The following is a 13968-nucleotide window of genomic DNA, read 5'->3' on the forward strand; positions in this document are numbered from 1 at the left end:
AATTATTTATATATTATTTTAGACTTCTAGTACTTTGTACTCATATAGTCATATTTTTCTTCTAATTTAGGTGTTAGAATTTAGAATGTTATCTATGAAACATTTGTTGGGGGACCGAGAAAAGAACACGAAAAAGACAAGAGGATCAGTTTATTCAATCACAAAAATGTGCTATAAATAAGTTTTTCATCTTCAAGTAGTGTTGTGCCTGAGAATATGAAGTTTGTAATTATATAAGATTTTATGCATGATCTAGAGGGGTCGTCGCGACGAGTTCGCCAGAGGGCCCTCAGAATCCTAGAACCGGCACCGACTAGAACAAAATCTTTGGAACTTTTAGTTCAATTTTAGATAAACTTGGCTTGTAATGACACAATGTCGAGACGAGCTCTTCTAAAGAGCTACTCCCTCCGTCCTAAATCATGAGTTATTCTAACTTTTTCTAGAGTCAGAACATCTTAAGTTTGACCACAATCACAAAGATTTTTGACATCGAATAGATATACTATAAAAATATAATTAATGAAGAATCTAATGATACATTTTATATCATAAATATTACTCCCTCCATCCCAAATTGTAAGTCATTCCAAGAATCTTGGAGAGTCAAATCTTCTCAAGTTTGACCGAAATTATAAAAAAAATTACAAAGATTTATGACATCAAATAGGTATACTATAAAAATATAATTAACAAAGAATCTATTGTTACTTAGTTGGTATCATAAATGTTATTATCTTATTATATAAACTTGGTCAAACTTGAGATGCTTTGACTCTTCAAGATTCTTGGAATGATTTACAATTTGGGATGGAGGGAGTATTATTTTATTATATAAATTTGATCAAAGTTAAAATGGTTTTACTTTCAAAAAAGTTAGAATAACTTATAATTTAAAATAGAGGGCATACTACATATGCTGATATACGCATTGATGCATATAAATGTATAGAAACGTTACTAACTGCAAGCTCGTACCCATCGTAAACGACCAGGCATAAAAATGGATCATTATGGTGGGAGCGTGCGTATAAAAAGTACGTGTCGGACCGCCTTACATTGTTATAATAAGCACGTGTGATCACTCGATTATACAGGTGAGAACACCTGCTGCAGACTGCAGTCACACGCACCAAGCTGTATGGCAAATGACGCCCTGCACACGCAAAACTAACAACACACCGAGTACACATCTAGACTCTACATAGGAGTATCTAATATAAGAAAAATAAACAAACTCATATCCGTACTGTCTCGTCTCTAGAAAGGTTATGCCCTGAATCATCTCCTAGACTAAACCACATTATGTACAAAGGTAAATTCTCTTCCATACATTACAAACTAGGTTTCCATTTCTGAAGTAGTATAAGCAAACACAGATTAGATTTGCTCAAGCAAGTGATTTCTGCACCAAGACTAGGTTCTTGAACATCACCAAGGGGTGCGACTCCAGCATTGACTCCTTCTGTGAACAGAACAACAAGTGAGCGTAATACTGTTAGTATTAGCCGAACAAAGGAAATAATTTGTAATATTCGGTTAGTCTTGGTTCAAAAATTTAATCAAATAACTTCACCATTTAATGAAACATAAGAATATGCGACAGATAATGTGGTTACCTCTTCAGCTGACAAAATGGTGAACCCGAGCTTCTCTGACCAGATTTGCGCCATTTCAGGGTCAACAGGCGCAGTAAGAAGGCTTATATTCCAGGCTCTCAAATTTGCCTCGATTGACTTTAGGAGAAGTATGAAGTAACCCTGCACAAAGAAATGCCAAACAATAAGACTCAATCGTAGAAGTAGCTGAAATGGTTTCATTCGGAATTATCAAAACAAAACGACATTATCGCATGCCGGTCCTTAAAAAAATTGGACTCCCATACGGGTAGGTGAAGGGACCCAGGGATCAGATATAAGGATGGAGAATTAACATAAAGTGCAACAGCACCCAAAATATCTGCTGATACAATTAATGCTTGATGACTAAATATATTCCAAATCATTTTCTTTTTGAAAAAAAAATGTAGTCAGTGACTCATCGACATTCTCTAGTTATGCATTGCTTTCTTTTTTTTAGGAGTGGGACATGAAGAATCATATTACATGAGGTACTCGACAATATCAGCTATGGAGTGTCTGGTTCAAGTTCAATTCCACCTTTTTTCTGCACTCTCTACGAGTGGCAATAAGGACCAGTTCTGCAATTTGTTCCATGCGCACTTTCAGAATCGCAGCAGACACAACATGCGTGCTGCAATAAAATCAAAATAGGACAAGAAAAGTAAGAATACCAGCAACAAAAAAAATTATACTCAGAGGACACTAAAATCTGCAGTTTATGTGTGCTCTTTTTGTAAAGTTTGCACGCAGAACCATAAAAATGCAAGTATTGAAGGCATAATAGAGGCGTAACTATGAAGACCAGAAGAACAAAATGGCATAATAATGAAAGGCATGGCACGGAAAAGAACCACCTTGCAGTTAACAGTGCACAATACATTCCTCGAAAATCCTTCTCTTGGTCTCCATTTTTGCTGCAACAATGAAGTTTAGATTGTTTACATACTTCAATCTATGAAAAAAAAACACTACAGGTAAATCAATGAACCCACTCATACATGACTTAAGAGTTGGCAAAATAAGAAAGAACATACCAATTAACCATATCTGAGAAGATGTCACTGTGCTCATCAGTAGATTCCACAAATGCATCCTATGAAGTACAGAGATCAAGGTGAGACTATAGCAGCCAAGAAGCAACTGACAGGCAGATGCAAAATTTATAAGCGAATGAACAACTTACTTTGAAGATATCAATGACCTGAGGCATGTAGAGTTTGACATCCCTACTTGAGTCCATTCCACTTAAAAGCCGCCAACAAATATTGGATCTTATCCGTCTAAGGAAGGCAATCTCTTCACTGTTTTCCAATCCTTCTTCTAGACGGTCACGAAGCGATTGACATTCTTGGCAGCACAAGAAGCGAAAACACACGTATTCTTTCAAAATTTCCAGAGGCACCTGAAATGTTCAGTTTAATCATTCAGATGTATCATTCACAATGGCAGGCCTTTCTTTCGCCCATATAAGTGAAAAGGTCACAGACCTTCTTTTTTACAACTCTATTGTTGTAACATTTCACATGGCATGGTCTCTCGCACTGCAAATAGTAACAAGAAGGCATAATTCACAAGCCAGCAATCTATCAAAGGCAATACGTTGGGCATAAGCATTAAGCAGAACGGACCTGGTTACAGAAGATAATCGTGTCTGGATCGATATTTCCAATGGTTGTGTGGCCATACCTGACATTATGTAAAGATGCAAATTTTCATATAAAGGAGCTCACCTGATCCTATTAATCTATAGATAAAAAATATTTATTAGTAGTATCTTACCCACAGAAATAGCAATTCTCTGTTTCAACCACTCTTTCTTGTAAAGTCCGTTTCAGGGGAACAATAGGTCCACTGGTAGTAGAAGGTTCTCTGCCACAACCTGTAATAAAAGGAACCAATTGGCACAACGAGAGGCTCAAAATTATTTGCAAACATAAAGCTCAACAATCATTCCCTCATTGCCTAAAGGTAATATAATCAGATCTAAATAACATAGCCTTCAAATAAAAATCTATATGTGACCAAAGAAACAAAAAAGGGCTACTGACTAGGCCAAGTCAGTTCTTTTCATAGGGCAGTGTGAAGTCCAAGCATAATTACTCTGCTCACTTATAAAGATATTGGAAAAATACTGTATCTGCAGAAGGTACATAAACCAAGTTGACTATACACTTTGAACACACAAGAACAGAAAATTGAAGGAATCATTTATACACAGTAGATCACCAGTGCATTCATGCAAGTGCGAAAAAACAAAGATGGTAAGGAACAAATTAGGGCTCATAAGTCATAATACAACTTAGTAGATTTAGTGACAAGACTGTATCAAACCAATTAAGTAAAAAACAAAAAAAACGTTTTGTGAAGCCAGGATAGGAGGTACCGATGATTGCGGGGGGGGAAAGAAACTTCATTTGAACCAAAAAAAACTTTAAATCTTTTTACAGATAAAACGCCCTCTAGAACAAACAATATACAGCAATATCGTATCCATCTCAAGACAGTAATAGATGACTTTGCAAGCTCTGGGTACAGCAAGAATGGTAGTAGTGAAGCAAAACAAATGAAGGATGGTAGTAGTAAATCCACCAAGAATATGAGAGCCCTCGCTTGAAGACCACATCACCATCCCAAAAAGTTTCACTGTTCAACAACTCCTTCACTTCAACACTATGGCCAGGTAAGATGCCGCAGGAGCACTGCTTAGTCAGTAGTCACTACACATCATCCTTTTCTCTCTAGAAGTATTTTCCTTAGACAAAAGGCCCTGTGAGTAAGGATATACAACCTTTCCAATCCGCAGGAGGGAATCTAGCAGAAAGATACTATTCTCCTCGTAAAGTGTGATTGTTGTGTAGTGTGTACCATGCCCTGACCTTTGCAGAACTTTTTGCTCACAAGTTAATGTCTTGCCTTGAAAAACTTCCATGAGGGGATTACCTTATTACCCTTCCATCCTTTAGGAATGGCAAGTGCTCAGTGCAAATAGTTCAACATGTGAACACCAGCAGTGCCTCCATGCTTAAAGTTCCATCTACGTAAGGCATCAAGTATCAACCTCATAGTCCTAAAACAGTCCAATTCCTCAAATCTATATCTCTTATAAAGCTAATCCCCACTACATGTTCCATCTCAACATGCAAAGCCATCCACATCATCTTCCACTAACTATCCACATCGTCTCCCACTAAAAGCCATGTTCCACTAACTTCCAACCTCTTAATGCAACCAATTTTGATAAGAATGGATGTAAGAACATGTAGATGATTTAACTCATATATACAACTATTTTATTTCTAAGAGAGTCAAGCAGCAACGCGTGGGGTATCCTTCTAGTTAACCCAACGATCCAGGCCACAAAACCATCGACTGGAATGGTTAGAGACATAAATATCTATCTATAACAAAAGTTGAACAAAACCCAACAAACCGAGCTTAATACTGCAGTAATCAGACATTTGAAAGAAATTCGTTATGACAACTGGCAATAATTAATATTTCCAAAAGTTTGGCTGGTTCGGGCAAGTTAACAGGAAGGGGCAAAGATAAGTCTGGTATGGTCTTAGCATTCACAAAGACCGCAGACACTTAAATGCACCCCCCCCCCCCCCCCCCCCCCCCACACACACACACACACCTCTTTTTTTACTTTGTCATTAGATAGAATGTAACTCTCAAATAATTTATTCCTTAAAAACAAGGAAGGAATCTACAGAGTCATCTTCCAACAAGGTGAACTGATGGTACATCATTGCAGCAGGATACTCTCTTTTAAACAGACCAACACAAAGACATCAACCAATATATGCCTGAGCATTCACAAAGGGTGCAGGCATAGCTGCTAAACATGCAGCAAACCGAATAATCTGCACTGGGTAATTTAATGAAATAGACACAAACCTAAATAAGCTATTGGTTATTACAATGAACCTCAGAGTACGCATTACACAATACCCATTAAGTTACCTGATGAAGAAGTAAGGTTAGGGTAGTAACTGAAGCTGGAAACACTAGCATTGTCAAATCCATTTGAATTCAAATGATCTTGCAGTTGCAGAGCTAGCTTATGAAGTGTTAATCCTTCTGATGTATAAATGTTGTGATACCTGAAACATAAAGTTTTCACCACTTAGATGAACTTAAACACCCAAGAACTCTTTTTTTAGGTCTAGATTATTACAAAAAGTTAATTGAATGCCATTTTGAACTTATAGCTCTTCTATGAGTCATAAAGTTCACATAGGCACAATTTCTTCCCAAAAATGGTGGTGCTTACGGTTGCCGTCTTCTCCCCATGCCAGCATGTTCTTCAAAGTGTGAAGGAGTAAACTGGAGTCGAATGAGAACAGCAAAAACATCAACTGGTCCTCATGCAGAATAATTAGACCCTAAGAAACAAAATTCACTGATTGCTTAGTTTTGTACCTCTTGACTGCAACAGTTACAGATGATACCTGTTCCCCGCTTATACCCTTGCTTTAGAGCCTAAAAAACAGTGAAGCATGAGTCCTCTTAAGAGTGCTACAGATTCAGGTGATTGCGGAAAAAGGGGCCAATATAGTTCACATAAATATCCAGAGCACCTCTCCACTCTTCAACTTGTAAGTCAACAAAGTATTATCTGCAAGGCCACCCTCCTTGAAAAGCAGTGGATGCAGAGTGGTATCCCTGAGGAAAAGGTAGGTTGTGTATCATTTCAAAATGCCATGTAAAAGAACACCTTTCACCAGCTTTTGCAGAAAGATCCCTTTAAATGTTACATACAAAAGACTTAATCTTTTACCTTGTTTTTGATTCTTTTGACTTTGAGTCTATGCTGCAGTTTGGGAGTGGCCCTTGCGCGATTGTTACTGGACTTGATAAAGAAAGCCCTAAATTTGTGGAATCATGTTTACAGTAGTTAGGGCTTACTGCAGTAGGTACTGTTGAATCAGACTTAACACCATCGATGCTGAGAGGGCCTCGTGTGTTCTCACTGCGAGTTTCTTCAGTGCCTTTCTTCTCTGAGGTGCCAATAGAGAGACCAGAAACCCCTTTGCCTGGGCTTCCACTAAAGGTTGGAGTTGAAGTCTCACTGCCTCCTTGTCTAAACAGTCTCCCAGACCGCCTTTTAGATACACTCCAGTTAAGGTTTGAGATGGTATTGCTGGCAGATTCTTTCAAGTAGTTTCTCAAACTATAAATCATCTCCCCCGCAGCCAACCCCCGTGAACTAGTAGTGGGGTTTCACAGCAAGGTGAAGTTAGCATGAGGAGCATTATGATCATTTAAATGTAAAATGTAATTGACTGCAAATTGGTAGTACACTTCATCGAAATGGAGAAAAGGTTTGCTAAAACAGTTAAGAGATAGAAAAATAAATTAGCAAGGATAGGGATGGTCAGTTCAAAGTTAAGAATCAATTCTCACTGAAAATGCATCCCACTAGCTCAAGCCATCCCTTGCAAGGTTTATGAGCTTACCTAGCATATACAGAAGCTGAAACCCCAAAACAATAGTAGGTAAAACTATGGATGCATATATAGAAAATAGGAACATAAATAGGTCTTGAAATAACACGGCACGGCATATAGGTATTTATAAATCTGAACTTAAGTCTTATTGAAATTTTGCAATGCAACCTACCTCTGAGTCGAATAACCATCTGAAGCCACAGCATCTAAATAATCTTTCCTCTTTTGAAACGAAGCTAAATGATCAACAAGATGGAAGATGGGACAGGGGAAAAATTAGCACATTCTGAGCAACACACAAAACCAATAAATCCTTAGGTGCTAGCTAAAATACCTTTCCACTTGTTATACTCATCCCAATTAGGAGTGAAACCAATCTTTTCTTCAATGAAATCCCCAAGCATGTTAAGCTTACAAGGTTTTAGTGCTTTCAACACCCTGAATAGAGAAATCCCAGTATCCAAGAAGATGTGATCATTCTGGTTGTTGGATGACTGACCAGAATGCGCCTCAAACTCGCATGCATTCATAATCTAAAATTTATCAGGCATCATGAGGTCAGGTATCAGACAATTTACAAAGAGGCGTAGAACTTATCATTGATGCAACACAAGCAGTACCAGAAAGCTTACATTACTACTGTAATTACACTGTGGGCAGCCACAAGAATAACCCTGTCCATTTATCCGTCCAACGTTCTCCACCTAAAGATAATCAAAATGAAGCATAAATGTTGTTCTTGAGATATAAAACCGTAGGTTTCGATCAGTTTACTGAATCAACAATCCTAATGCCAGCAGGAACAACACACACCTCAACCTTCCTGTAGGTCACACTGAAACCTTCAAGAAGTCCAGTGGACAGCAATCCTCTAACATCTCTAAGGTCACTGTCTAGCTGATACTTCGTTTCTGTCACTCGCACTTTAACATCATGCATCACAGGGTCACCACCTGTTTCGTCTTTGATCTGTTCTGCCGCAGGCCCTTCAACGCCGCACATAGTGTCCGACTCAGTCGTGGAACTGCTTTCCCTGCTTAAAAACAGAAGCAGAAGGGACTCAGACTGGAATAAACCTGCAACGAGTACTAATAGGGATAATTGCATAAATACTTGTCTGATTCTGCCAGTTTATGATTGAACACATGTCCCCGAGTCCCAGTGAAGGTCTAACCCTTCGCTACGAAATTACACCATCGAATAGATAGTTGCCATAACAAAATCGATCAGTGGAATCGCTCACTTCGAACCAAGCAGACACAAGCTGGCCTTCTCCTCCTCGGTCAGCCTCACCACGTCTCCCCGTCCAGGCGCAGGGGGCGAAGGGGGCTCCGCCGTCACGCCGTCAACCTGAACCCCGTTGGGTTCCCAGCTCGCGGGCGCGCCCGCTTGCTGCCCCTGCGGCGCAGACGAGGCTTCGGCGGCGGGCACAGGCATGGGTACCCCGGCGGCCGCCCGGAACTTCTCCGCGAACGCCTCGGCGGGCACGTCCCTGAGCTCGTGGAACAGGTCGTAGAGCGACTTGCCGTTGAGGAGGAGAATGTGACCGTTCTGGTTCTTCGACTACGCCCCCGCGTGCTTCTCGAACTGCCGCGCCGACAGCACCTGCGCGGCGCGGAGAAGAAAAGCCTTAGAATTTCCGCGCAAAAACCACAGAACCGGCGAAGTGTTCCGAAACAGATGGACATATGAATGTGATCGAGCAGACTGACCTTGCCGCGGTAGCCGCAGCAGGCGGAGGTGGGGCAGGCGCAGGCGAAGCCGCCGTCTGTGACGAATCCCTCGAGCCTGGCCTGCGCGCGGAGCGGAGCAATTAAAAGAAGCGGCGATGTTCGGGTGGCCAGAAGCCCAGAATTCTTCACATTTTTTTTCGCCGAAACGTAAGTGTGGAACAAGAATGGCAGTAGATCCCTAACGCAAGTGATATTCGCGCCCGACGTAGTAGAACGATCACCCTGGTGCTTCTGCGTTGATGTGATAGAAAAGAGGACCGAGGTTGGCGGCGGCGACAGAGTGGAGAACGGCGGCGGCTAGAGAGAAAAAATTGCAAAAATGAAACTCAAAAGATGGACTGGTGGATGATAAATGGATCCATCTATGTCTATAAATGTAGGTCTAATATGAAATCTGTAAACGACCGATGTTTCGAGTACTATTTTTACCAGACATTCAGCGTAAGAACAGAAACGTGGGCTCTCCTATATTGAGTAGAAAAGAGGACGAGGAGGACAGAGGTTGGGGACGTCGACCATAGCAAGAAAAAGGTTAGTTCTTCCCTCCCCCTCCCCCACCCACCCCCAAGCGGGTGGATTAAAAGTACATCAAAATAGGGGGGGCGGGGAGAAAATAGGCTCTTGTATTTCTTAACCCTATTTTAAAGTATAATTTTATTGTATATTTAATTATTTAGCTTCATGATTTTACCTTTATTTTTATAAAACGCGGGAAGAGTTTACTTCTTCTATACAGAGAACTTATAGCTTACTAGTATAGTGTCCGTGCTAACGCAACGGCTTTTTTTCAGGGATGCACATAACAACAACGAAACGATGATATTTTTCTTCATAGTTTAAGTTTCACGTAATTGTATGACCATGTATATAATCCGAAAAACACTTATGCATAACAAAGCCTAGTAAGTCAAACATACACTTGTTTATTGCTCGTGCTAACGCTACGGCTACATTCATACATACACATGTTTCACCTGGGACAGCCGCCGCCACCACGGGATGAGAGACCACCAACCGCCGTGGGGGCCCCGCGGGCGCCCCCACTCAGCCTTGCCAGAGCCGCGAAGCGCCTCACTCTGCCATGCCAGCCAGTCGCTGGCTTGCCGCAGCCTCACCCAGGCGGCTGCTAGGTGGCCACGACCGCGTTCTTCCTCACCCTGGTCTTCCAGCCACGCCGCCATCAGCCACATGTATCACAGTAGTCATTTGAAGTGTATAGGGCAACAGTGTAACGTAGCACACACATAGCAAGTGGATACATTAGATATTTTTGAGATGACATCAAACTATGAAAGGGCCTCAATAAATCATTAAGCATCATGTGTTAATTTTGGCTCTATGTGTCTATTTTCTGTTTTTTTCTGGTATGGACAAAGTACTTTTGTATGAAGCAAATTATTATGTCACTGAAAGAGACAAACTCTATGTCAATAAAATCATGAGACGATGGCCTAGAAATACTTACCTTTCCTTTGCTTCCACAAATCAGGGCCTGTTTGAAATGCGGGATTTTTTCCTCATTCCTGCGTTTTTCCTGTGAAATTGAACTGATTCCTGTGAAATTCCTGTGTGATTCTTATGAAATTCCTGCGTTCCAAACAGACCTTCAGTGGCCACATGCATGACTGCGCCAGAAGATATGTTACAGAACATTAAAGGGTCAGCTAAGTCAGCATAATAATAAATTATAATGTAAAAAAAAAGAAGTTCAACTTTTTGCATGATGAAAGAGGTGACAAATAACACCAATCAATTAATGGCTAGGGCTCTATCTATGAAAATTGTCAGCATTTTAATATGCTGACTATAGAAGAAGGATAAAGAGGTGGCCTAAAAATAATTACATTTCCTTTGCTTGCACAAATCAGTGGCCACATGCATGACTGCACCAGAAGAAATGTAACAGAACATTAAAGGGGTCAGGTAAGTCAGCATAATAAATTACAATGTAAAAATAAAAAGAAGTTTTAGTTTTTGCATGATGACCAACAATAAGAACTTTGAATATTTCTAGACATTAGAAACTAATGGAGCATAACACTGTACTATTTTGAGCCACCAACATAGCATTCAGATAGGAGAGTCTTTCATTGTGCTCCCACAGTCCAACTCCACGGCAGGGAAATGAAATTGATAGAATAAGAACCTGAATGATGGGATAGAGTAAGCAAAACCATCTGCAAATTTGTTTTAGGGGCCGTTTAGATTCTTTTATTGTGGAGGAATTGAAATCTACTTAATGGATTAGGCTATTTGGCTTGAAATTTGATATTTCATAGCTTTCTCAAGCTCACACTCTCAAATTCATAGGGTGGAAGATAAAATGAATTCTATAGATCACTATGTTATAATTATACTCTACTCTCTAACTTATAACACACTCTTCAACTCACTTTTCTATAATAGAAATGCATTATATAAGTATGTCCCTTATATACCTAACAATAAATAGACAAATATATTCCATATACAACTATATTTGCTTAATTAATCTATGTCTAAATTATAATTATTAGTATAAATCAGTATAGCGTATTCTAGGCATCCCTTGCAATTTGGATCTACAAAATCCAGCACAGAGTTAAAAAAAGCAAATAGAAGTTGACATTTCGCTTCAAAGGATGCAGAGCTTATAAAGTGAAATGTTATTTTTTGATCAAGGCACATTGTATTAAGGCCCTGTTTAGTTGAGCTATGACTTTTAGAAAAAACTATTGTGAGCTTTGAAAAAGCAGTTGTGGAAAAGCAGAAGACCGTTTGGTTGAACAACTGCTATGGCTTTTGCAAAAGCTGTGGACCTACATGTCATACATGGCCCACATGTCATTCACTTCTCTCTTCCTTGTCTTCTCCGGCATGCTCCCGTTCGCCTGGATGAGGCCGCCGGCCGCCCGGCCACCATGTTGCGCGATAGCTCGAGGGAGAGGTGGCCACTCCAGCCTGCTGCACATGTTGCCCTGCCACCGGCCAGAGAGGGAGGGCGTGGCAGCAGCGGAGCTCGCGCTCGCTCTACAGATCGACGGAGATGGCATGGCTGCAGATCGACGGACAATCGAACGGATGGGGCCGAGGACCATGAGCACGGATCAAAATTAGGAAGGATTAAATTGGAGCTTTCTCGAAGAAAAAAGAAAGTAGAGAAGCAGCCAATCCGCTACTCGTAACTGCAGGAGGTACGAGATGGCTTTCTGGATCTCGTGACCACGGCGTGCCGGTCTCGCGCACGTGCCGGGCGTAGACCTCGTGGGCTTCGCGGATGTTGCGCTCGTGCCGCCAGGAAGGGAGGGCCGGACTAGAGTTGTGTCACGGCCGACCGGAGTTGCACCCGCCGGAGCAGGGAGCGCCCGCCGCCGCCGCAGCCATGGGATTCCCCCGTCGAGCGCGGCAGCCGGCCGTACTCGTCGCCGCTCGCCTCGGTCTCCCGCGCGCCCACGCGTCGCGGTCGGGGCAGTGCCCGCTGCCAGGGCCGAGGTAGAGGCTCGCCATCGCTGGAGACCAGACGCGCTCGCTCGCTCGAGATCGAAGAGGAAGACGAGTTGCTTGGGAGAAACAAATCGAACCGAGAAACCGAAATCAATGTGAGCCTGACCTGCAGGCGCATGCGCGTGACAGGTCCACGGGAGGGTGATGGAGGCAGACACACTAAACATGAGCCGTCGGATTTGGATGAGTAATGAGAGAGAATAGTTAAGAGATAATCTGATGCATCCGTTTTGATGGTGTTATATTTTCTAGGTGTATTCATGAGTATGGATGTAGCATAGGTTATGACTTTGGAGCAGGCATTTATTGTGTGGCTGTAGATTTATTTTAACTGGTGTATTATAGGGTGGGGTAGAAAAAAGGCTATTTTTTCCATGTGAATTTGATTCTACATTTTTTTTAGTACTATGCGATTTTGGCATCAAATATTTGTTGCCCGATGATTTGTTAATAAATTAGGACACTTCTAAGAAACAACTAACCGTTTTTTATGCTTCTCGCACGGCCACTGCCTTCTTCGGCGCCAGCGGCTCTCTCTCCTCCACCCACTTCCACTTCGGCGCCCCTCCTCCTCTATGGTGGCCCTCGCCCCCGCCGCTGCCACCACCCCGCCGCGACGCGCTCCGGCGAACCCTAGCGCACCCGCAGAGGCCGCCTTCCCCCACCCCCTGCCCCTTCTCGCCGGAGCTCCGCCATGGCCATAGAGCCCCCCCACCCCGACCAGCCCTAGCCGCCTCCACCACCGCTAGGGCCCTTGAACCGCCCTCCTGCCATCCCACCGCCTGGCCGGCCTTCCTTCCCCAAACCTTCCCTTCTAAGCTCGTCGGAGTTGCCGAAGATGAGAGGGAGATCACATCAGAACCCTAACTCGTAGATCTAGGAGGAGGAGGAGGCCTACCTCGCCGGCGCCAGTGCCCCGCCGTTGGAACTCGCCGCCGCCGCCAAAGGGGAGAGAGGGAGGAGCCGCGTGGGGAGGAAGAAGACGCCGCGTTGGGCGCGAGGTGGAAGAAGGAGCCGTGTGTGGTAAGAGTCGAAGAGACACGTGCGCTACATCAAAAAAACTGGTCGACTATGTTTAAGTCATTACCAATTAATTATCATTAGATAATTTTGGTTCCGATTGCCGAAAAAAGGGTTATACGTTCACACCCAAAGCTGACTAGCGGTACAAAGGGCCTGTTTAGTTTGTTCCCCGCGGAATCTGCTTGGCCCAGGCAGCGCTCCCAGACATCAGATTTAGGACGCCTAGGGCCTGCCTAGCAGGGTGCGAACCAAATATGCCCAAAATGCAAAGCATGGATTATCCGATGTGTGCATGTCAGATGGCGCCAGACTATCTTCAAAAGGAGTTCGAGAAAGACTCACTTTTCATGTTTGTTTTGGGGCACTCGTGATGTATTGAAACTCTACTTTCCAGATAGACCTTCCACCCATAAATATAAAAAGGTCACGACCAATTGGGGTATCTAATTGACCAATGAATTGTTTTTTGTCTTTACTTTTTACTCTCATTTTGTCCTAATCTTCTTCAAACCCTAATTTGTTGTTCTACAAGCTTTCCAATGGAGTTTGTGGGCGCTCTAGGTGGCCTTGCTGATCCTGGAACAACCATAGGTGTGTCTCCCCGGCCGATCCTTCCCGAGAGGTGTTCCTAGGTAGCCGCAACGGAAATCGACA

General features: G+C 42.5%; 1 protein-coding gene across 1 annotated transcript; it reads right to left on the bottom strand.

Moving 5' to 3' along the window:
• Positions 1-1036: 1036 nt before the first annotated feature.
• LOC136535918 (uncharacterized) lies at positions 1037-9069 on the bottom strand. The gene is made up of 21 exons (XM_066528362.1): positions 8992-9069; positions 8788-8868; positions 8319-8680; positions 7889-8111; positions 7708-7779; positions 7410-7608; positions 7248-7311; positions 6406-6834; positions 6206-6290; positions 6048-6107; positions 5899-5951; positions 5589-5728; positions 3402-3501; positions 3251-3308; positions 3110-3163; positions 2806-3024; positions 2657-2715; positions 2477-2536; positions 2160-2253; positions 1620-1760; positions 1037-1465 (listed from the first exon to the last, which is right to left on the bottom strand). The coding sequence occupies exons 3-21, from the start codon at positions 8510-8512 to the stop codon at positions 1391-1393; spliced, it is 2379 nt and encodes a 792-aa protein (XP_066384459.1). The 5' UTR covers positions 8513-8680; positions 8788-8868; positions 8992-9069; the 3' UTR covers positions 1037-1390.
• Positions 9070-13968: the final 4899 nt, after the last annotated feature.

The sequence above is a fragment of the Miscanthus floridulus genome, chromosome 2 (assembly GCF_019320115.1).
Source record: "Miscanthus floridulus cultivar M001 chromosome 2, ASM1932011v1, whole genome shotgun sequence".
NCBI lineage: Eukaryota > Viridiplantae > Streptophyta > Magnoliopsida > Poales > Poaceae > Miscanthus > Miscanthus floridulus.

Bases quoted from the DNA above. Each gene is read 5' to 3' on its own strand.
- LOC136535918 (XM_066528362.1), bottom strand. From the start codon at position 8,512: ATGCCTGTGCCCGCCGCCGAAGCCTCGTCTGCGCCGCAGGGGCAGCAA. The intron at 3,502-5,588 runs GTAACTTAATGG...CTTTTATTACAG, and splicing joins TAACCTTACTTCTTCATCAG to GTTGTGGCAGAGAACCTTCT. The intron at 2,537-2,656 runs GTATGTTCTTTC...TCATTGTTGCAG, and splicing joins TTCTCAGATATGGTTAATTG to CAAAAATGGAGACCAAGAGA.